This window comes from Camelus bactrianus, chromosome 3 (genome assembly GCF_048773025.1).
Source record: "Camelus bactrianus isolate YW-2024 breed Bactrian camel chromosome 3, ASM4877302v1, whole genome shotgun sequence".
NCBI lineage: Eukaryota > Metazoa > Chordata > Mammalia > Artiodactyla > Camelidae > Camelus > Camelus bactrianus.
Window position 1 is genome coordinate 70,116,250 of NC_133541.1, and position 24,695 is coordinate 70,140,944.

At 35.9% G+C, this 24,695-nt stretch overlaps 1 protein-coding gene across 1 annotated transcript; it reads left to right on the top strand.

The window, feature by feature from the left end:
• The first annotated feature begins 365 nt into the window (after positions 1–365).
• Positions 366–23,935, top strand: FAM174A (family with sequence similarity 174 member A). The gene is made up of 3 exons (XM_010956312.3): positions 366–1,003; positions 13,023–13,157; positions 23,372–23,935. Exons 1-3 carry the CDS (start codon positions 561–563, stop codon positions 23,373–23,375), a joined length of 582 nt encoding a protein of 193 aa, XP_010954614.1. The 5' UTR covers positions 366–560; the 3' UTR covers positions 23,376–23,935.
• The last annotated feature ends 760 nt before the right edge of the window (positions 23,936–24,695 follow it).

Below are 24,695 nucleotides of genomic sequence, written 5' to 3' on the forward strand. Positions count from 1 at the left end.
AATGCAGCGAATGAATGCACGGTTACAAGTTTTCTAACGTAAATGCTCCAAGGAAAGGGAGGTCACGGATCTAGAGGCAGGAAGTACCTGAGGTGAGGGAAACGTCAAGGCGGTCTCAATAAATGATTAGCTGTGTCTCTACAGTTTTGCACCAATGAACTCAAATTATGAGCTGCCAATCTTTCATGGTTTCTTCACGCAAACAGTTGTTGCACACCGTACACAACGTCCTTTCGTTTACGCTCTTATTCGTGAGCCAACCGCAGAGCTCTTCCCCTCGCCTGTGGCCGGGCGCCTGGGCAGACAGCCGTGCGCGTCTGACGTCACTGAACGCGCCAGCCTCTGCATGTTAGCAACCGAAAGCGTCCGTAGTAGCAGTGGCTGCTGAGATGTACGAACTTCCGGTTCTCCCGACTGCTGCCGCCTCTGCCACCTGCTGCGGCCGGGCCTTAGCCTGGGATCTGGCCACCTTTTCTTCGTTCTTCACTGCGCCCATGGTCCCACCTGGAGCCCGGGCGGCGGGCCCTGCAGCTCCTACGTGGTGAGAGGACGGTAGGGGGATGATGAAGGCGAAGCACTGTAGCTGCTGCCTCAGCCGCCTCCTGGCCTCCGCCCTCCTGCTGTTGCTACTGCTGCCAGAGTTGAGAGGGCCCTTGCCAGTGCTGCTGCAGGCGGTCGCGGCTGCGCCGGATCCTGGGCCTCCCGACCGTGGGCCGCGGACCCTGCCGCCCCTGCCACCCAGGCCCACAGCTGCCCAGTCCCAGGCCCGCGCTCCGCCCGAAGCCTTGGGGCCGCGGGGCGCTGAGGGAGGCAATGGCAGCATTCCAGGGGCGGGGCTTGCAGCGGACGACCTAGGCGGGAAGGCAGGGGAAGAAGGCTCAGTGGGTGGCGGCCTCGCTGTGAGCCCCAACCCCGGCGACAAGCCCATGACCCAGCGGGCCCTGACCGTGTTGATGGTGGTGAGTGGCGCGGTGCTGGTGTACTTCGTCGTCAGGACGGTCAGGTGAGGCGAAGCCTCGATGAGCCTCCCTCGCAGGCCTGAGATGGGCTGCCTGGTGACCTGGCAATGCAGATTTCTGTGACCTGGCGTTGCCCTCTCCCCGCCCCCAGTATCAGGGGTACCTGCCTGAGTGAGGTTGTGAAGATAACTGTCTTAAAAGCCTCTGGAACATTTAGAGAAGTTAAGCCACCAAGTAGTTGCTCCCTTTCATTTATACATTATAAATTAGTACCCAAACTCCAAAGCAGTATTTATTTAAGTAAATCGTTAGTAATACACAATGACCTTACTATGGGTATTTTATTTTATAAAATTTAAAAGAGAAAAAGTTATTTTTTAGCAGCAGGTACTTAGTATTGGCTTTTAATCAGCCACCTAAGTAATTATCTAAGTAATTTTCGTAAGTAATATTAAGTTTCCCACAGTCCACCTTTTTTGACCTGGAAACGTGACAGTTTTGTATGGTTCAGTCTTTGTCAGAGTTCCCATTAGTCTGAAACATCTAGCATTCATTTTGCATGGCACAAAGTATTTCAATGCAAAGTGTTTTCAGTTGCATGATAAAATGGAAAACTGGTATCTATGCAGCAAAGGGGGAAAAAATGTCGTAAATATGATCCGGTTTTAATATTGGACCATAAGTTTAATATCCTAACAAAACTATATCTGATTTTAAATTTACAAAAATTTGAGTTAGTAAATGGATAAATTTGGTATTTCACCCACAAAAAACCTTAAGTGAATTCATCTATAAGTAGTAATGCTAAGTCATTTAAAAGTTTAAACTTAGTTTCTTGAGCCTACTCATATTACAGAATGTTAGATTATAGAATTATTTTAATTTCAGATTTGTAACAGGTATGATCCCTTCAGTGACATCTTTCATTTTACATCTGATGAAACTAACCCAGACAAGTAAAGTGATTTATCTGGAGTCCTATGGGGTCTAATGATCATCTATGATTATACAATCCATTATTTGTTTTGTTTGAATTTTTTTCCCATTAATGTGATGTCTGTGTCCTGACCTATGATCAGCCTTTTGCATAAATAAACTGGGTCATTATTTATAACTACCAGGTTATGAATAAAAGTAGGTGATTGTCACTTATTTTTTACTCCACTTAATGCCTTATCAAGTGTATAAGTAATTATATAATCAAATCAGTGATATTATTGTTATAAATAACCTCCATTTGATACATTCCTTTGTTACTAAAGTAAAGTTATTTTATGGCATCAATCATGATATTAAAATATTCCAACCATGTAATAAGATTGATATCTTTAACTGGGTTAGTTGGGGACCACCTCTGAATAGCTGACATACAGAGCCAAAACCTCAGTTAGAAGGAGCCAGCCAAAAGAGCTGAGGTAACAATGTCTACATAGTTTCCTCCTGCATAAAATATAGTAGAGGGTAGGTTTGTAGGAATGCACTGGTTTATTCTTTTCCAAACTGTTTCACATTTTTGCTTGTAACTGCCTGCCCTCTACTATTTCATATATTTAAATGGATTTATTTAAACTGAAAATTTCCTTTTAAATAAATCTATTATTTGTGAATGGAAAAACCAATATCCCTTGGCTTAAACTACTGATTGAAAAAAAGTATGATGTAAGCCAGTGGTTCTAGACATGTGGTCCAGGGAACCCTGGAGGGTGGGAGGGTTCTCTGAGACCTCTTCAGAGGATCTGCAAGATCAAAACTATTTTCAAAATAATACATTCTCTTATAAGTTTATAGGATATAAGAAGTTCATTGATACAGTTTCAAATTCCACATTGCAGCTAACTTTTAAGAAACTACTTCTTGTTGAATTTTGGTGTGGTATCAAAAAAGAATAAACACCACTATTTGGAAAGGATATTAAAATGTACCTCCCTTTTCCAAACTCGTATCTATGTGAACCTAGATTTTCTTCATATCCTTCAACCAAACAACACATTGCAAATGATTGAATGCAGAAGCAGATATGAAAATCTAGCTGTTTTCTGTTTTCTCTCCATTTTCTATCTAGTTCTATCCATTTAAGCATCCAATTAAATGCTTAATTTAATTTAAACATTAAAGACATTAAAGGGATTTGGAAAAAATCTAAATCTATGCCATTTTTCACCTTTTTTTTTTCTTTTTAATGTATTTTTCATTAAAACTATGTTAACATGTAATGATTTATTATAGTTTTTAAAAGCAAATAATATTTAAAAGTTTTCTTACATTTAATTAACAGTAAGTATTGAGATATATATATATATATGTAATTCATATAAATATAAGCTCTTTGGGGTCCTGAATAATTTTAAGAATATAAAGGAATCCTAAGACCAAAATATTTGGAAACCACTGGTGGAAACAGTATTATTTGAAGTATATACAGCTGGTTCACAAAAACGCACAAGTGCAGGCCCACTTTCTGTCAAAGAGAAAATTAGAAAATGTTCATAAGGTGTTATAGACGTATTACCAACAAACTAAGACTTTCCTGGTATAAAGAAATATTAGAAAAAAAATTGAAGCAGTAATTATTTTTGTCACTACAGTTATTATTTAATGTATAGTTCCTATAAAGATCCAGAGCATCCTAAATATTATGTTTCATACACATATAAATAATGGACTCATTATGGATGGACCCATTATATGGGGGGCCCATTATATGATGATCTAACAGCCAAATTGTGAACCTATAGCTAAGAAAAACTGCATTCGTTAACCAGCATCTAGTACATTCATTCAGTCCAAGTCCTAAATTTAATTGGCGACCTGATATTTGAAGCTTGATTGAAGCTAACGTCTGGACAATGTTCAGAGCTCATACTTTCTGCTTCCAGATTATGAGATGAAAACCATTCATTTTGGTAAGTGCGCATTTTGACCCCGCACTTCCAGAATATATGTGACAGCACACCAGCATTATTTATTTGTGCCAAGGGAGAAAAATGGGGCATTAACTGGTATGAAAAAACACTGAGAATATTTTACTTGTAAAATACTTGAACTCCATGGAACTTCCATATTGTTTTGTTTTAATCTAATTTAGTTATAATAAATACGTAACTAGAAATAACTTCCCCTCTGAGTCTGTAAATATTCCAAAGAACAATTAGATTCTCTCTGTAGAAATTGAAATATATATAGAAGGAACAGCGTAGGCTTCCTAAGATTAATATATAATCTTTATGAGAAAAAGCTCATTGTCTGTCTTAGTCTCTACTATATCACCAGTGGGTAACACTATGTTCAATACTGACAGGCTCTGAATAACTAGTTGCCTAACAAATGAGCGTTCTTAGTTAATTCTCGTAAGGGATCAGTGTGAAATTAAGTTGCTGGGGAAGACTCAAAAACTTGAGAACAGAGGCTATTATCATTTTTCATCTAGGACTAAGAAGTTTTTTCACCCGGACATTTAATGAATAAACTAGGTTTGATTAGACTGAGAAAATAAATGTTCAGGTAGTGAAAATAGTTATTTTATCAGATTTTTCAAAAGAAATAACACCCCTCTTCTATTTCCTCCTGTATACTTTTCCTTTTACACTTCTGTCTAATATTAAAGAAAGATGAGATTACTGCTTATATCAGTTACTATTTTGGTTAAACACATAAAACAACCCTGGCTAATGCATGGGCATTTAGTGAAAGAATTCTGAGATCTCAGAAAGTCAAAGAGAAACTAGGGGATCAGGTTCTGGGAGCAGGCAGTAATTAAGTCAGCTTAGGAGACAAGACACCAAAATGCCATAGAGGTTTCTTTGTAGGACCATTCCATTGAATGGGTATGAAGTAGTTTTCAGTCTCTTTGTCCCTCAGCTCAGGAATCAAATTCCATGGAAGGAGAAATATTAGGTCCACCTATTAGCTCACCAGACTGTGTCTTGTGGTAGAGATACTACCAATAAAGGAATATGAGTGCAAAAAGGAAAAGGATACAGTTACTGAAAACAACTTATGTACACCTCCCCAGTCCATCTTTGCTCTAGGCTTCAAGGAGGAATATAAATTATTCATACCCACCTTGCTAGATATTTTTTAACCCAGTGGTTTAAAATGCCAGTCCCTAGGCCTGGCTCAAAAGTGTCCTGCAATTGGACTAGGTCCCTAATCACCTCCAAATAATCAAATGTTCTTTATTCTACTGGAAGTGTCTTTATTCTGAATGGTTGGACTGAGTTTGTTACCAGTCATTTAATTCTTGAGTAATTTTCCTCTATTGACTTCTATTCCATTATACTATCCTTATCCTGTTTCAGTATAGCCTTACGGGAAGCCAGACTCTCTTGAGTACTAATCCCAAGAGCTGTGTAGTTACTCCTGGATGAGTTGCATGACAGCTTTAAGGTTCAGCTCAGGTTTTGTAAAATACAGAAAATGGTAGTAATTACTAGAAAGGATTGTTTCAAGGATCTATACAACGTACTTAGCACAGTTTCTGGCACATAATAACTGCTCCCTGAATTTCTGATCTCTTCCACTGATCCCCCCCTTTTCTTCTATAAGGACATAATCTAGACTTTTGAAAGTGCTTCTTTTTATTTAGCTGTCTATTTATTCATTTAATTGAATGAAAGATTCTTTAAATTCTGTACTACTTAACAATTTTCAAAAGTTTCACACAGATGATTTTGTGCTTCTAATACTATCTCTTTAGTCTGTTCTTCTATGTGTGATAACAGGATTTTCTTTCTTTAAGTAATATTTATCATGTGTACAGTTCTGAGAGATAAAAGTAATGAGGTTAATTTGTTGAGGAATTGGGGCCAGGGCAATGCTTCCCAACATTTTCCATGTCATGCCATATCTAGAAATTGATATTCATGTGGGGTAAATGCTTGAGACTCTTTGTCCTTATCTCTATCTACCTTGGACCCTGTTAGCTATTCCAAAGGACTGAGGGGATCTTTGTTTCGCAGGGCAGTAAACCATTTGCATGTATGACACAATGGTTGGGGAGTGTTTATAGAATGTGGACTATGTAAAGAAGTAGTTGGACAAGTTATCATATGGGCCACCTTTAAATCCAGAGTCTTTAAAGACAATCAGAAACACACACACATTTGGGTGATGGTAGATTGACAACCTAACTCAGAGAATCTCTGATGCTCAGTGCCGTTATCAGTTAGGAGGTTTTTACCTGTAACAGAATATCCAATTAAATGTGACTTTGTTATTTCTTACCATGAATATGATCAGGCCCAGGCGTGAGTCAGTGACTTTGTGAGATTATCAAGAAATCTGGCTTTTTCCATCCTTGTGTCACCATGGGATGGCTACCTCAGCTTTAAGCATTATGTTTTCACACAACAGTAATCTCAAACAGGAAGAAGAGAAGGGAGCCTGAAAAGAGGCCTTCTCTTCCTGTGTTCTTTTTTTTATCAGGGAGAAAATCTTTCCCAGAAACCCCACTACTTGAGGTATCCCCTCTATTTCATTTGTTTGAACTGCTTCATCTGCTTAGCCCTAAACAATGACTGACAAAAAAAGAAATTACATTTTCATGATTGATTTGCCCCAATTATGATCACTATGTATCTCTTAGGGCTGGGCTCAATTGCAACAAAATCATGGTTCTGTTAAGGCAGAAAAAGAGTTTCCTTTAGGATAAACAAAAAGCAGATTCTGTTACAGTGATCAAAACTGAGATACCCTAACCAGAAGAACATAACTGTACTTGTTACTGCAAGTAGCTACCAAGTTATTACTTTTTAATCATGAAAGGATGAACCAGAAAATGCAATTCACTAAAACACATATCCAGTCTGGTATAATATAAGGTCATTGTGTTAGGGATCATAAGACTGGTGGCTAATTTTGTGACCTTGGTTAGAATTACTTTGAATCATTAGGAAGACAATATAACTTAACGTTTAAGAACCCAGACCTGGGAATCAAATTGCTTGTGTTTGAATCCTAGCTCTACCATTTACCGTCCCAAATTTAATTTTTTCTAAGCCCTGACTTTCTGTAGGTAAAATGAGGATACTTACAGGATTGTTGTGAGGATTACATCAGGTAATGCTTGTAAGCTGCTTAGCTCAATGCCTGAATATGTGCACACTCAGTAAATAGTTACTATTCTTAGAGTGTTTGGGTTTTGTTTTGTTTTGTTTTGTTTTGTTTGTATCTAGAATTACCATTGTAATATATTTTGGGAGTTTTACTGTATTTTCTCATACCTCTCCCATACCACATTCTGGTGTCTGACCTCTGAAATTATAAGTATAATCAGCAAGAGGTTAGGTCTGACAAGGCTAGAGAGGAGCAAAGGGAAAGGGGGGAAAAGGAGATTCTAAGAGAAATCTGCTAGAGTGTTGGTTAGAGCTGGTCAAAGAGAAGGTGGAATGAATCTTGGCAATACTGGTTTATAAATAAGACTTTAAAGTTGGTTGGGAAATAAACTCATGCTGAACTGGTTAGAAGTGGCTGTCAGGAGAATCATCAAACTTCATATTCCTAGCTTTAGGGCCTAAAAGAAAGTACCAAGACATGCATGTAAAGACAAAGAGGAGAGATGACAAGGGAGCTATGTGCTGTGCACTTTCATACAGGACACGTCATATATGACATTTACTTTGGGTTTACTTCACTTGGGAGTACCCACCAAAATACCATCAAATGGGAGATAAAATCTAAACACAAGAGCTGATGATATATGTTGAATTACAAGGAGCTGGTTGAGAAAAGGGGTCTATCAGAGAAAACAAAATTGCAATATCCTAAACATAGATGACTATGCATTTAAAAAAACCTAACTTTTAGGTGTTAGCAGTGAACATTTTACTGGAGATGAGCAGGAGGGGAGTCTAAACAAAGATTCCCTGTTGGGGAATGTTCCATTTAGTGCTACACTTGATCAAGGTTGTGACAGTGACAGAGCTGGTAACTGATAGGCTGATAGAGAAGACCCACACATAACTGTGAAAAGAAGCCAAAGGAACTCAGAAGCATAGTATAATCTGTCAACTTGGAATCAATAGCTCATGACAGCACCATGCTTTACATTAAAGTGGAATAATCATAATGATCCTAAGAGATCAAAAAGAGTTAAGTTAACTCATTTTATCCTGTATATTAAGGCAGGGAGAGCTGTAGCATTGGATATGGCTCCATGGAGAAGGCTGAGGATTTAAAAGAAAAACAGCATTTTGGCTTTTAAAAGGATAAACTTCAATTATTTACTGTGTAAATGAAGGATAACTACATGTTAGAATATGGTAAATGTCCATACCCAAAAGATAAAAATAAAACTCCACAGCACAGTATACAAGATGAATATTGGTGGTTCTAATTAAGGCAGTGTATGAAAATCACCTGGGCTAAAACAGGTAGGCTAATCCTAAAACATCCTAAATGAGTATCTTAAAGGTCCTGGAGTGAATGCATATTTAATATGCTTAATTATTCTAGTACTTTATGTACATGTGTGTATCCTGAGCCAGAAGGCTTTTATCCAAATTACAATTTTAAAATTGGCTAGCTCCCTTAGGTTTTGCTGTGGTATGTTCTGGAGATGATGTTCTTTCAGGCTTCTCTTATACTAGAGGTGATGATTTGCATATAAAATTGTAGGTATCTTTGTTATACAGAGAAAATGCAAGATATATGTGAATCTGTATATTTCGGTTGAATAATTTAGCAGATGTTTATAAGCCATCTGCTTTATGCCAATCCTTGTGTGTTGTAGGCATAGTAGTAAGAACAGATCTGTTTCCTGCTCCCAGGAAATTAGTGGTCTAATAGGGAAGACAAGTAGTTACACAAATAAATGTGCAAGTACATCTTTGATAAGTACTTTAGAGATGTATGTGGGTGATATGGAAGCCAATAGGCAGTGTGTGTGTGTGTGTGTGTGACCTAGTTAAGTAGATTAGGGTAGGTTAGCCTTCCCTGTAAAATGAATAGGCAGTAACATAGCAATATTGTGGTGGCCAGTGATGGAGAAACATGGCTATTATGAGGGAATAAGGGAAGGCTTTATCACTGGACTGTAGAAAGTACAGTAGAATGTAGAGTGAAGAGCAAGGTGAAGCTGGAGAAAAAAGTATGAGCCATCTTGCATTGAACTTGACAGGCTATATCATTACTCACTGCCGAGCAGTAGGAAACCACTGAAAATTTCAGAGGATGGAGGGGAGGTTGGTGAGTGACCAGAGTAGAGGTAGACAGTTATGAAGCTATTTTAATAATCAAGGCTGTGGTGAGCACTATGAGTGAATTTCAATGACCCTCCAGAAGTACAATCAATAGGACTCTGTGATTGTAGCCGCCATGGAGGTACCCTGATCAAACCTCCCTTTACAAGACCCTGCTCTGGGGATGGCCCCTAACTTCCACAGCTTTGGATCTACCACAGCCTCCATGCTGGGGCCATGACCCGTTTTCAGCCAGTAATTGAGTGTAGCCAAACCTGGCCATCCTGATTGACAGAGGACTCCCTTCTCTGATGGGCATCTTTTGCTTAAGGCCATCCTAAAATATCAGGTCAAAACTTTCTCAGAATTGCATTGCCCTGTACTGCTTTTCCTACGCTTGTCATCCTTTCTTTCTACCTCACAGATGTCAGACCTGTATCACCCTCTGTAGGATTTCCTCATCTCCTGCTGCCTCCCTCTTTATCCTTCAGAGGATAAAAGTCCCCTAATAAATCTCCTCCATACTGTATTAGTTTGCCAGTGCTGCTATAACAAAGTACCACAAACTGGGTGACTTTAAACAATAAAACTTTGTCACCTCAAAGTTTTGGAGGCTAGACATTCAAAATCAAGGTATTGGCAGAGTTGGTTCCTTCTGAGAGTTATGAGGGGATGTTCTGGGCTGAATGTTTATGTCTCCCCCAAAATTCATGTGACTGCATATGAAGATAAAGCCTGTGAGGAGGTGATAAAGGTTAAATGAGGTCCTAAGGGAAGGGTCTTCATCCAACAGGGCTGGTCCCTTACGAGAAAAGGAAGAGACACCAGATCTCTCTCTCTCCCCCGTGCACACAAAGAGGTCATGTGAGCACACAATGAAATGCCTTACAAGTCAAGGGAAGAAGCCACAGAATAAAACCTACCTTGCAGGCGCCTTTATCTTGGACTTCCCAGCCTCAGGAATGGAGATAAATACATTTCTATTGTTTAAGCCATCAAGACTGGTATTTTTATGACAAACTGAGCAGACTAATACAGAGAAGGTTCTGTTCCATGTCTCTCTCCTTGGCTTTTAGATGGGCCATCTTCATGTTCACTTGGTATTCTCTCTGTATGCATGTCTGTCTCTAAATTTCATCTTTTTATAAGGCACTGGTCATGTTGGATTAGGGCTCATTCTAATGACTTCATTTTAACTTGAATGACTCTGTGAAGACCCTGTCTTTAAACAAGACCACATTCTGAGTAACTAGGGGTTAGGATTTCAACATAAGAATTTGAGGGGGACACAATTCAACTCATAACATACTTATCTCTTATTAGTGTCTCCTTCTTGAAGAATTTGACATTTCAAGTGATGGATTAGGTTTCAGGATGGGATGAGAGAGATTTCAGATAAAATCATTTTTACTTTATGTTTTATACTGGATTGGATTTCTTCATAAAAATCATAGACAACTAAAATTGTGGCTCACCAATATTTTATTTGCAATTTGTCTCAGTGCAAAAAAAATGAGTTTCAAAACAATTCTTGGTCACTAATTTACCTTTTTTGCCAAAAATAGTCAAGGCAAACATTCTATATCATTAGTTTTACATTTATTAAGATTTCCTCTGCTTTATCATTATGCCTGATCACATAGAAGAGTGTATGTATATAAAATATACACTAAATAATATATTCCTCAGTCTAGTTTTGAGTGTGCAATAGAAGAAATTAAGGAATAATATTACTTATATAATTCCTTACTTAATAATACCCTACAGGCATTCAGTTAACACAGGAAAATCAGGTCTGTATAGCACGTTACAGCAGGTTACATGGAGTGGTTTTCTCCCCTTCATAGAGCAGTAAAATGAAGTGGAGTTTTATTCTGTTGTCTTTAGTTTATGTGGCATCATACATTTTTACATAAAATTTTATCAACCTTACTTTAGTAGTTTAGTTTTATTTTTCAGCTGTAGCTTTTACATGTTATTTAAACAGAAATAATTCTCACCAACCTGAGTGTAATGGAACATTGAGGAATCTGCATCTATTTTAGACAGCTATTTGAATAATAACTTGAATACTTAGAAGGGATCTGTTCAAGATCATTTACCAGGCCATGCCATGTAATGAATGAATATAATTCAGTGTAATAAACCATATTGCTATTTTCTTGTGTTTCTTAGGCTTCCATATTTTCCTCTCTACACATTTATAAAGTCTCAATTTTTTTTGTTAACTAAGAGTCAACAAAATTTATTTTCAGATTCCAGTATGTATTTAATATATCTAATAGGAAAGTACACATATCTGTAATTATATGTATGTCATTATCAATATATATATAGGCAAATTTGGGCATCATGAGCTTAATGAAAAGATTCATTTGTAGGAAAAGAACCACACATGTTAAAATTGCATGAAGTTTAAATCCTCCTTTACTCTATTGTTTAAAAATAATGGAGACTGCATATTAAAAAATGAAAGTAGCCTTTTTACCTAAAATTTCAGTATATTTTTATGTGTGTTGTGTTTTATATTTAATGTTTGTTAGTATTTTACATAGATGTTTCACTGAATCAGACCAATAAATGTATAGCTTTACAGGTGTTTCTGGCTTTCCCTGAGAAAACTCACTGCACATGGTTATAAATAGGTGTTTTATTATATTTGATGTTTTTATGTCCATAAAGCTGTCATGATCATGCAGCCATCACTGCTTCTATCTTTGGACTTAGGAAAGATATTTTGAGGGAAGTTACATTTCAAGTTTACATTCTTTTGAACAGTATACAGGTTTCTATTTGACTTATATGAATTAGTAACATTTACTAAAATACTAAATTCATTTTAATTGAACTGCATTCCCCCATTGATTTGGTGCCTAAGAGTGCACTGTCTCTGCTTATGAAATAAGTTCTTATTAAGGAGTTTGGATTCCTATTTGGAAGGTAGTAGTTGTATACACGATTAAAGGACAGTATAAGCTAGAATAATTAATAAAGTGCTCACACCAATGCAGTCAAATATTTACATTATACACAGATAGAGAAGATAGCATTATTAGGCAGATTAGAATAGTCACTCTTTGAAAGACTGAGAATTCATCTAGGGTATGATGATGACCTTGAAAGTGGAGAAGAGAGAAGTCAGCTGAGATAAATTTCAAAAGTCCTTAAGCTCTACATGTTCATATCATTTCCATTTTAAAGACTTGCCAAGGTATCCTGTGACTGGCAATGACCTGGCTATTAATATATTGGCAGTTTGATATATTATATATGACTGCAAGAATCTGATTTATTTCCAAAAATAATTTCACATGATACTCATTTCTTCTTTGTTGATTGAAAATGCCAGAATGTTTGGAAAGCCATGTGATTTAGAAAACTGAGCAACAGACTGGCAAAAGGGAAGAGAATAAATTATAACTGAATATCCTTACCTTATTCTGCCAGTTGGTTTCACACTTGGGTATTTGCTTTTTTAGGTCAAAGCAATACATGCAGATGTCATTAAGTCATGTGGTTCAAAAGGACCAGTAGCGAACTATAACTCCCCTGTACTTTTCTATTCCTACTTCCAGTGTCAATAGTTTAATCATTTCTGTTCTTAGTTTTTCTCTGATTTACTGTTAAAAGTCTTTCAACATTACAAGCTGACAGAGAAGAAAGTATGTCAGAAGAAATGGTGATGACACACAAACACACATGAGTAGGCTTTGTTTAGTGAATAATCCTAGGTAGTAAATTGTTTGCATTTCTGAAATGCAACCATTCTGATACTGAATGCCTCCCATGTCTGAAACAAGGATAGTTTTTAGTTTACAAATAAATATAAAGATCATCTATGCTACATTCAAATAATTTTTATTCTTTAATATGTCCTATTTAATAGGATGAGAAGAAGAAACCGAAAGACTAGGAGATACGGAGTTCTGGACACTAACATTGAAAATATGGAGTTGACACCTTTGGAACAAGATGATGAGGATGATGATAACACACTGTTTGATGCCAATCATCCTCGAAGGTTAGTGTTAAGCAGTTTAATTCCATAAATTAGGAGGCAACTGAAAAAGTAAATTGAAAAACTAAAGTAGAATCTCATTTAACAGTTTTTATCCTAAACAGTTATACTCAGTTCTGTTTAATGAAGTTCTTTGTGCTACCCAACCAATAGCTCACATTCTCATTGCTTTGCTAAAGTAGACATAAACAAGAGAATATCATCCCCCAAAGAAATCTTTACTGTAGATCTCCTTGCAGAGCTTTGTCCTTTTAACTGCTACATAGTTAACTGGTAAAATATGTATTAATTTTGTGTATGTATGGGCGGTGGGGGAGAGAGAGAGAAATAATAATAAACTTGATTTTCTTTTTGCATTTTGAAAATATTTTGGTTTTAGTCTAGGTTATTCTATTAGTTAACAGTGTTTCTGGCAAAGTTGTAGGACTAATGGTCTATGGTCTGAAAAGTGTGGCTGTCTATTCTCAGATCTATTCTCACTGAGTGTTAAGATTTTTCCTGAGAGATTTGGATAAACAAAATTACATAGACATAGACTTGTTCCAATGCAAACAGAATGACGAAAGGAGGCAATAAAGATCCCCCTCAATAGAAAAAGGCATGTTGAAATAGAGGAGGAATTATTTGGGTTAGAAAAAACCAGAGTCCAGAAGCAGGTACAAACACAGAGAGAAACAGAAATCTGGGGATCAAAAGACAAGACTCAACAAAAATTGGGCTATAAAATCAAATATATATATGAGCTTTTAGTTACTGGTAATTCAGTCATAAAATGCTAGATGTACATGCAAAATTGTATTAGAGACTAGATATACAAACATGAACAAAACAACTGAATTTGTCCATTAGGAACTCAGTCTTTTAGTGAAAATAAACATGAATAAAATACACAAGAATGTATTTATTTAGAACATTCAAATATAACCCCCGAAAAGCCTTTAAATTGCCTATGAAGTATTGTCCAATTCCCATTAAATCTAATATTGCCCGTTGTTGCCTCCTTCTTTAGGTATGAACCAGTTGAAGCGTTTAGGAGCCATTGTGTGTAACAGATACTTATCTTTATATACTAGAATCATAGTAAGAATAATTGTGAAATACAGCTGGGAACCGAGACTGAGGGGACAGCTCATCATTTCTCTCACCTTGAGCTCACCCTACAGAAGGTGCTTATCGAGTAGGATGGGGGTAGAGTCTCACTTTTTATATTACTTCTTTCTTTTAATTTTCTGCAAAGTTTTTATAGTATTCAAAAAGTGTAGGATTTATAGTATTTTAAAAAGCTAAGTGCATATGAGGTATCTCTTCCTTACGTACAGAGAAAGGGAAGACAAAAAAGGAAGTTGTTGACTTAGGAAGTCCAGGTTGTTTCCAAAGAGGAACTGGATTTGAAGTATTTCAAAATACTATTTCATCTATTTCAAGCGTACTGGACTAAAGACAAAGGTTGTTATAGTCAGCAGCAACTACCCAAAGTTTGGTAGTTGTGGAGGACGGTCGTTTGTTCAGGGCATGAGAACAGAAAATGTCTAGAACGCAGCCTGTTGTGTGTACCTGTGTGTTTATATATGCAGGATATTTCACATGAGGATCAGCTGTGGCAGGTTACAGGGATGTGCAAGGGTTTGGTGTGTTAGTTTGTTATTTGAGGGAAATATGAAGAGTTTTGTAACTTTTTAAGGAGTTTGGTATTACCCTGCTGTCACTGGAGAACTATTGATGCTGTTTGACTGGAGTGTATATAATCAGATCATATAGTGGGGGCTCAGAACACAGAACCAAAAATGAATGGTCCAGAAAAGCCTTTTGGAAGAGATACGTAAATTGAGACTTGAGAAATGAGTAAAAATTAGCAGAATGAAAGGTGGACACAGGGGCAGGGGTTGGAGAGAGAACTGCAGGCACAAGGTACCAGAAGCAAAAGAGAAGATAGTGTATTCCAGAAAATAAAAGAATTTAAATAGATACTGTATTAATATGTGTGAAATACAAGAATGGGTGAATGAATGATTTTTGAGCTTTGAATGCAAAAGAAAGAATGATGGGTAAGGCAGAACAAAGAATCAGAAGGCAGATTGTGATCCATGTTAATCAGTTAGAAATTCTTCTACAGGTTACAGAAAGCCACTTGGAAAATTTTAAGACAGGGGAAACATAATCAAAGCTGTGTTTTGAAGATTACTGTGCATACATTGGAAAAGAGTAAGGCAACCAGGAAGAAAACCAGTTAGATGGTACACATCCATGGGGTGGCCTGTGCTAGGTGGTAGCAAGGGAAGTAGAGAGGAGTAAATTATTGAAGAGGCTTTGAAAGATATTCTGAACAAGATTTAGGTATTGTGTTTGGAGGGTGAAAGAGAGCGAAATGGTAATAATAATGGAGAAGAGGTTTCAGGGGTATTGATAATTAAACCATCTGGAGTTTTTAGACACCATTTACTTGAAAAACAGGAAAAACTTTTAACATACATATGTCTAGATAGAGAACAGTAAATTGTTAACTGTGCTTACCTATTCATTCATTCATTCATTCATTCATCCAATAAACAAATGATAGAGCAGCTAGTTTATATAACAACTGTTTAATGCCAGGTACTGGCCTTGGTTCTTAGGATACATTAAAGCAACAAAACAAAATTTTTTTAAATCCTGATTTTGTGAAACCTAACTTCTAGTGGGGAAAAGGTGAGGTTGGGAGGTTGGCAGTTCATTTTCATTTTCACTTTTCTTCTGTATACTTTTGTGTTACTTGATTTTGTTTTTCTTCAAAGTGCATATATTCATGCATTACTTTAAAAAAAACTTTTTGTTTGAGAATAATTTCAAATCTACAGAAAAGCTACAAGAATAAAATAGTACAAAGAATATTCTAAACTTTTTATCTAGAATCACCTGTCCTTAACATTTTACTTCATTTGTTCACCTGTGTTCTCTCTTTCCCTCTCACAATATAGATACAGAAGGATTCATCCCTCTCACTTTATATTTAAGTGATGTTCTGATGTTTCCTCATAATTAGATTCTGGGTATGCGTTCTGAGCAGAAGTACCACATAGATCTTTCTATATGCTTTTTATTGTATCATATCTGGAGACACATGGTGTCTATCTTTCCTTCATTAGCAGTGGTAATTGTGGTGTACCTCTTCAAGGTTTTGTCTGATTTCTACAGTATGTGCTGTCTCCCCCCCCTTTTTAAATAATAAAGAGACATTTTTAAATCATGAAAATATTCTGCTTCTCATCAAAATTTCCCCCTAGTTTTAATACCTATTTGTCGTGATTCTTGCCTGATCTAATCTTCACTATGATAGTTGCAGAATAATGATTTTCCATCTTCAACATTTCCTCCATATTTATCAGTCAGCATTGATGTTGTACTGTTAGCAAGAGCTTACCCTCATTTCTTCTTTGTCTGTCTGTCTGTCTATCTATCTATCTACTTATTGACAGTATGGAATCATGATTTTCTCTTTTTTCAAAAGTTTATAACTCATTAAGGTACTTGCCAGTGAGAGCCTCTTAAAGCTGGTTCCTGTGCCCCTGTGACTTGCTCCCATTTTTTAAAGCACTTCCTTACATTCTGGCCTAAAAAGATGTTCCATGCTCATTTTGTATCTACTCTGCTGCAGCCATGGAATTGGCCATTTCTCCAAGGAGCCTTTGGGTGGAAGATGAGCTCCTTGCTACTGGGTATCCTTGCTTCTTGGCCCTTTCAGCAGACAAGCCTATGAAATGTACACACACACACACACACACACACACACACACACAAACACACACTTTTTCATTAAAAGCAATGATAAACTATCTGTCATATATTCCCAGGCAGTCTACTAAACTCTGGGGACATATTGGTGAACAAAAATTGACAAAACATCCAGCCTCATGTCATTAAAAATCTAGTAGATACACATACATAGGCCAGAAATACAGAACAAAGAAGTTATACCTGGACTTGGGATTCCTAATTACTGTTTTTTGACCTTGCCAAAACCAGAGGTAACATTCTTCTCTAGGCCCAACCTACTTTTGCCCCTTTTAAAATGAGCAATAAGATGGATATTTCAGAACGCAAAGAAGACGAGTTTTTCTATTTTCCTTGTATTTTCTTCTAACAGTAGTAAACATCTTTAAAATAATACCTATACTGATTTTAGGTCTCTACTGTGATTTTTTTCTAAGCCTATACACACATGAACTTCTTTTCCTCTCACTTTGAGGAAACTAGACTCACTTCTTTTCTACTAATGGACAGCAGTTTCAAAGAAGTATGGGTAGAGTTGTGTTTCTGCTCCTATTAGCTTTTGTAACTTAGAGATTGTTTTCTGATGAGATATACAAGTCCAAACTCTATTACTTCATTTGAAGTAGATTCAATGGGCAGGACTTTCTCTGATCTTCTAAAGTTGGCATTAGTTATTAAACATGCATTATGCCATCAATTTACTTACCATTTCACATTCATCTTGTAGAAAAGATGTATACAGATCTTCCTTGACCTATGATGGGGATATGTCTCGATAAATCCATCATACATTGAAAACACTGTTACGTTGAAAATGCATTTAAAACACCTAAGCTACTGAACATCATCGCTTAGCCTGGCCTACTTAAAACATGCTCAGAGCACTTACATTAGCCTATAGTTGAACAAAATCACCTAACACAAAGCCTGTTGAATATTTCATATAATTTACTGAATACTGTACTGAAAGGGAAAACATACTCTTGTGATCCCATGGCCGACTGGGAACTGCGGCTCGCTGCCACTGCCCAAAATCACGAGAAAGTATCATACTGCATATCACTAGCCTGAGAAGATATCAAAATTCAAAATATGAAGTTTAGTTGCAACTGAATGCTTATTGCTTTCACACCATCATAGAGTCAAGAAATTGTTAAGTCAAACCATCATAAGTTGGGGACCATTTGTATAGAATGTGATTCACTTTAATAACAGATGATAATCATGGTTAATGCTATTTTTTGCTCCCAATAAAAGGGAAAAATCAGTATTTATATGGAGAGTTATCACAAGGTCTTCTTAGGCCCTGAAAGAGGATTTTCACTACAGGCTTGCCAGAGCAGTCATGTAAATGGTAGAAGAAACCAAGCAAATGGATGATAGTGGTAGAGAGAATGTCTTTAGAGGGATGAGATCAGGCAGAGGTCCTGTTGCTGAGCCAGGGGAAACCTGGACAGAGTGGGCTAACAGAAATGTAACAGGTGTGATTATTAAAAATCACGTATTAGTGAACACCTACCTTAGTGTAGGAATGCCAGACCCTGTGCTAGGTTCCTAACCTGTACAATGAAATCATCAAGACTGTCTTGCAAAGTAGTTCCTATTGCTCTCACTTTAAAGATAGGAAAACTGATGCTCAGAGAGTTTTAATTTAGGCTTCTCTTCTTGCTGCAATCTCATTCCATTTTTTAAATATTTGTTTGATTTTTACTTATAAAGAGAATAACTCTAAATCCGTTCATTCTGTCTTCTATACCAGCACTTGCTATTGTTCTTTTTTTGTCAACTGAGGAGCCCAAAATGAGGAATATAAACGTTATTATTTGCCTGCCTTGCCAACTGCAGTGCAGAATCATACTAGTCTACAGTATAGCTCTGGTGATTCTTGTTGGATCATCTCTTATTGATGCTCCCTTCACTGTTTAAGTGCTTTCCAGAATTAGTTCCTCTTCATTTTCCAAATACTATCCACAAAGTAACAGGAAGCAAGTCATTTCCAGAGATGTAAATTAGTTTCATTGCTTACAGTTGAACACAGCATAAAGCTATCCTTTTGTAGTCAACTCTTTGTGAGAGAGGTATTTTTTAATGTGGCTTTTAATATGTTAAAATTTTAATAATGATTGTTAGCGGTGGTCAGGGTCAGGATTTGAAATAATTATTTTCACTGTTTCTTTGCATTAGATTGAACCATATGAAACTGTTAGTATATGGTTTAATATAAATTTCCTAAAGGAAATTTATTATTTTATAAAATAAGATACAACAGATACAACTCCAGGCACAGTACATCAGGGCTATGGCTTCTGTTATTTGAGATCCCCTTGGTTCTTGCCATTTTCATGTGTGGGCTTCATTTATAGGCCAATAATAGGATGATGCCAGCAGTTCCTATAATCATGCCCAGAATGGTAATTTTCAGTGGAAGTTAGAGACCAGCTATTTTGTTTCTTTCTTAGGAATGAGAAAGGTTTCGCCACAAATTCTTAAGAGTTTTATTTTTGTTTTTCTTTTCTGTATCATTGGTTATGTGATCATTGCTAAACAAAAAACCCTGGCAAGAAAAATAGAAGTACCACAATTGGTTAAGAATTATCATTTGGGATTGAATGGATGTTGAGGAAGGAGTTAACCACCAATTACCACTATATCCAGTAATTTAAGCATTGAGATTAATCTAGTCAAAAAGGGGAAAATTTGTAGGTATACGGAAAAAAATAGCTCAAGCAGCTTAGTTAATATAACTTCTCTTGAATTTGCTATTGATATTCTAATTTTGTACACTAGCATAATTTACTTTATTTGGTTACTGAAACATTTTGCACAAGGAATTACAAAGCTGAAAACTAAATATCAATTCTTTAACACTCGTCTAGGACGTTTCAGCACTCAGAAAAAATAACTGATGGAAATCAGAGACAGCTATATATTGACCAAAAATTACCTTCATTTCTCTCAAAGAAAAATGTCGGAAACAAATACTGATACCCAGTCTCAAAAACATGGTTTAGAAAAGTGCTTTATAACATGAAACAAGTGGAAATAATACTTATTGCTTTCTCTTTTATTTCTGCTAAAAAGTAAATTTATTATTATTATTTTATAATGATGTACACTAAAGGACATTCTGATATTCTTGGTAGCAGCTGCTGAAAGCTAGTACTTCTATCACTTCAAGGCTATACCAGTACTTTCTGCCAAGTATATAATTAAAAAAAAAAACCTCAATTTGCTTTTTAGCTACTTTTATCATGCTTCATTAAATTCAATATTGTATTGTATGTGTTCATTACAATTGTGCTCAGTGTTACTTGGCCATGAAATATTTTCTGGTTATTAACATCAGCATATCAGAATCAGAAAGCAGATGTGATGTAAATGTTTAACCAGAAATTCTCCTTAAGAAGATCTTATTCAAACAGTTATCAGTTTGAAAATAGTCCTAATTTCTAAATCACTACCTTTAATGTGGAGCAATAACATTCTATCAGAATAAACACTAAGGCTATTCTAAGTTAACAGAATGTGTATAGATATGTGTCAAAGTACTAATGCTTACTTTAGGTAGAAATCGATATTTAAGGGTGTCCAGTGGTGTGTTACTAATAGGATAGTCTGTACTTTATCCACTTAAAGGGAACTATGCTGTCCTTGCCATTCCTCAAACAGGTAATAGAAGAGAACCTTCATGTAAGATTGGGGGGGTTGTATGTTTTACTGTTCGGTGGACATTGAGCTTTAGAAGAAAATTTGCCTTGCTCCATTCATCATCACAATGTCTTTATTGGTTAAGGAGATAACTAAGTTGTATCTTATTATAACAAATGTTATATAACATTAAATTCCATTTGGTAATGCCATTTTCTCATCTCAGTGCATGGTCTAGAGTTGTCCTGTTTAATTTGATAACCATAACCATTTGTGACTCTCCAACATTTAAAATATGACTAGTGTGACTGAAGAATTGAATTTTTAATTTTATTGGATTTTAACTCGTTGAAATTTGAATGTAAATTGCTAATTGTGGCTCGTGGCTATTGTGTTAGACAGTAGTACAGACCTAGAGCAAAAGTGTTTGATCTAGTCTAAACTAATTCTATCAAATGAAGACCCTTATAGAACAGTTGAATCACAAGTGTCTGTTCATAGAGCAGTTGATCTATTTAATAAAATGCTTACTTACTGCTTTGGTCCAGGATTTATATTCTGCTGTGATAATTTGGATTGCAGCCTCTCTAAGGCATATAGTGGGATAGATGGGCACGGGAGGTGGAAGATAGCCTCCCGTAGGGTTGATTTATATGAATGGGGTTGCAGGACAACACAGGGACAAGGACCTCAAATTTATGGACTGGAAAAGTACTAAACACAATTATTAAGGCATTAACCTTTCCAGCCTTCTCAGATTGTTAATTTTTTAAAATCCACAGACATTATATCTCCTGAAAAAGGACCTAGGAGAAAAAGACTCCAGGGATCTAATATTTGCAAATGTATTTAAATGAACAAAGGATAACAATACTCTTGACTATGCTGGGACAGATTTTCCAAGTTAGCTCTTAGGTTGTCCTTGAAAATAATGCCCTTTTTTATTGTATCATTGTATAATGAATAGAGACAACATTCTTGAAGCTTGAAAAATACTCAAACTGAGGTTTCCATAAAATGTATTAATACTACACACATTCTTTACCTCATAGAAAATTATTTGGTAAGAATATTTAACATGAGATCTACCCTTTTAAATTTTTAGGTGCATAATATAGCATTGCTTACCATAGGTACAATGTTCTATAGCAGGTCTCTAGAATGAATTCACCTTTCATAACTGAAACTTTATACCTTTTGAATAGCAATTCTCCATTCCCTCTCCCTTCAATCACTGGTAATCACCATTCTACCCTCTGCTTCTGTAAGTTTGACTATTTTTTACTACAAGTAATAGAGAACCTAGAATTACAAAGACTCCAAAGTTTTTCTCACATCATAAGAAGTCCGCAGTAGTTGGCTCCTGGCATCAATTCAGTGGCTATATTTATGCAATTTTCTCAAATCTTTCCTGACGCTCGTTTTATCCTGGTTATATGGATGCTGCAGTTTCAGCCATTACATTTGTATTCCAGAAAACAAGAGGGTGGGAGGCAAGAACCCACACCACCTCTGTCTCTTTATCAGGAAATCAGAATTTCTCAGAATTCTCCCCTTCCTCCCAACAGACTATCACCCTATTTTGCTCACATAAATAAATAAATAAATAAATAAATAAATAAATAAATAAATAAACAAACAAACAAATAAATATTTTATTAGCATATGAAAAGGAGATAAGAAATATTGAGCAGATAGCTTATAATATGTCACTCTGACTGTTCAGAGTATTTTCTGAAAGTTAAATTTGGCAACTGCAAAAGAGAAATGTTGGGTTTGGCAGGAGGTGGTCACTGAATGAAGGCAATAATTCTGAAGAATTATTGTTCCTGAGTAGCAAGTTTTTTTAAAAACCTTCAATGTCTTTTTTTTAAAAGGCTTAAATTTACCCTCAAATTAAAATATATTAGAATCTCATTAGCTTATAATAATCTAATTGTTGGAGATCTATTATAGATTGTTTACTGAAGATTTGGACAAAACAGTAAGTTGGAAGAGAGTATTACTTATTCTCATAGATAACTCCAATGAAGTTCTGTATGTTAATGATGATTACAAAGGACGATTTATTAAGTTAGTACAATCTGCACACCTTTGACTCCGGATGTAGTAAATGCTTTTGGTTGTAATGGCTCTTATTAGCTGAAGTTTCTTGGAAGCCATGATTTGGATTAAGTAACAGTAAAGCCTGATGTATGATTAGAATTAAGGTCTATAAAAATATTTGTGTTAAAAATGTCACCTCATATTACTATAAACTAGTCAGTAAGGTAAGAAAATGGGCAAACTTACCATATCAAACGTTTATAGAAAACCTTATCTTCTGTATGGATAAATTTTATGACTGTATTATAAATATTAAAAGCATTTTTTTTTCTGTTTCATAGATTATACTTCCAGGCCTGCAGCTTCAATTAATCCTCAGTTTTGAAGGTTTAGAAATGGTATCAGTTAAGAATTGTTTTTACAGAAACTATAAACAAATAACTACATTGTACGCTTAAGTTAACTGAGGTTACTTGTGAATATTGCCTAAGGATATTACTTTAGTGTGACCTGAAATAGCAGCTCATTGTATATAAACAGCCCACACTCACTGTACATAAAATCCCTTTGAAAAAGTTAGAATTATGATTTAAAGGATAGTATCTGATATAATTAATATAGACAAAGTAATCATGTATTTTATTGGAGCCATTCATTATAATTCCCATAGATTAAATACTTTCATTATCTTCCTGACATTCCAAATCTTTGGGACTATTTCAAAATGTGTTTAAATTTGTTCCAGGAGCATTTATAGTATTTTTTTTTTCTTGCAGATAAGAATGTGCCTTTTGATGAGAGGACTTCATCTTTCTACAATGAAGAGCAGAATTTTTATGTTTAAGGAATAAGAAGCCACTTTATCAATGGGGGGGTATTTAAGTTACATATATTAAGATAAACTTTAATTTGTTGTTACAGTAAATACTGTATCATTTTGTTTTGTATTTTTATGTATAGAAGTGCTCTTAGTGGGCTCAGAGTTGTTGGGAGTAAGCTGTACTATAATAGAAATCTGAAAATAACTTTACAGCAGGGTGTGTTCTGATCGGCTTTTCTTTCATGCTTACCTTATTACTGTAAACTGCTTTCTGTACTAATCAGTTAATGTGGGGGTTTTTTTGCTGGTTAAGTTTTAGGGTTTTGTTGGTTTGTCTTTCTGGAACTATAAATCCCAACAACCAAATGGTGTGTAAAAATAATTTTAAAATTTCTTTACCAAGATGTATTTCCCATTTTTGTGGGGAAAAGAAGCCAAATTTATTACTTTGCATTTAGGTTTTTTAAATATTAGAAAATGCCTGAGTTGTATGCAAAACAATAAATATGATTTAAAATTCTCTTAAAGTGGTACAGACAGAATATGTTTACAAAATAAACCCAAGACTAAAGTTACCTATTAACATACATATTTTATATGCTTTCTAGAAAAATCTGTCAAAAAGGTTATTGAATTGTAATAATGTCCTTGTTAAATTATGATACTACTTTAATTAGATATTTCAGAAACTAGTGAATGTCAAAGCCATTGAATTTATTCACAGTATTGTGAGAGACAGAAGTAATGGTGAAAACATGCTCATGACAGTATGGCATGGAGAGTAAGGAGTTGAACTATGTGCACAGACTTTGGAGTGAGATAGACCTAGATACAGAGACTGACTTCATTATCTTCTGAACATGTTATTTAACCCAGTTGAGCTTCAGTTTGTCACATTTTAAAAACTAGAGGAGAACTTACCGGAAAAGTATGGGTCACAAACTCCTTTGCCTACAGGAGCCAGGGAGGTAATTTAAATGTGTGTGTCAGCATACACTGGGTCATATAGTAGTAACAGATGGTCCCCAAATCACAGTGGGTTACAGCAAAGATTTATTTCTCACTCATGCTGCCCATTTGTTATGGACTGTGATTCAGCTCTTCATTGCTTTTTATCCAGGGCCAAGGGTGATGGGGAAACCTCTGCCTGGAATATTGCCTTGTAGCTAAATGTCCAGATGTGGTGAACTGCATGCTAGTTCATAAGCTTCTGCCCCAAAGTGATATATTTCATTTCTATCTACATTTTATTGGCCAAAGCAAACTCTGAAGCCACTCTG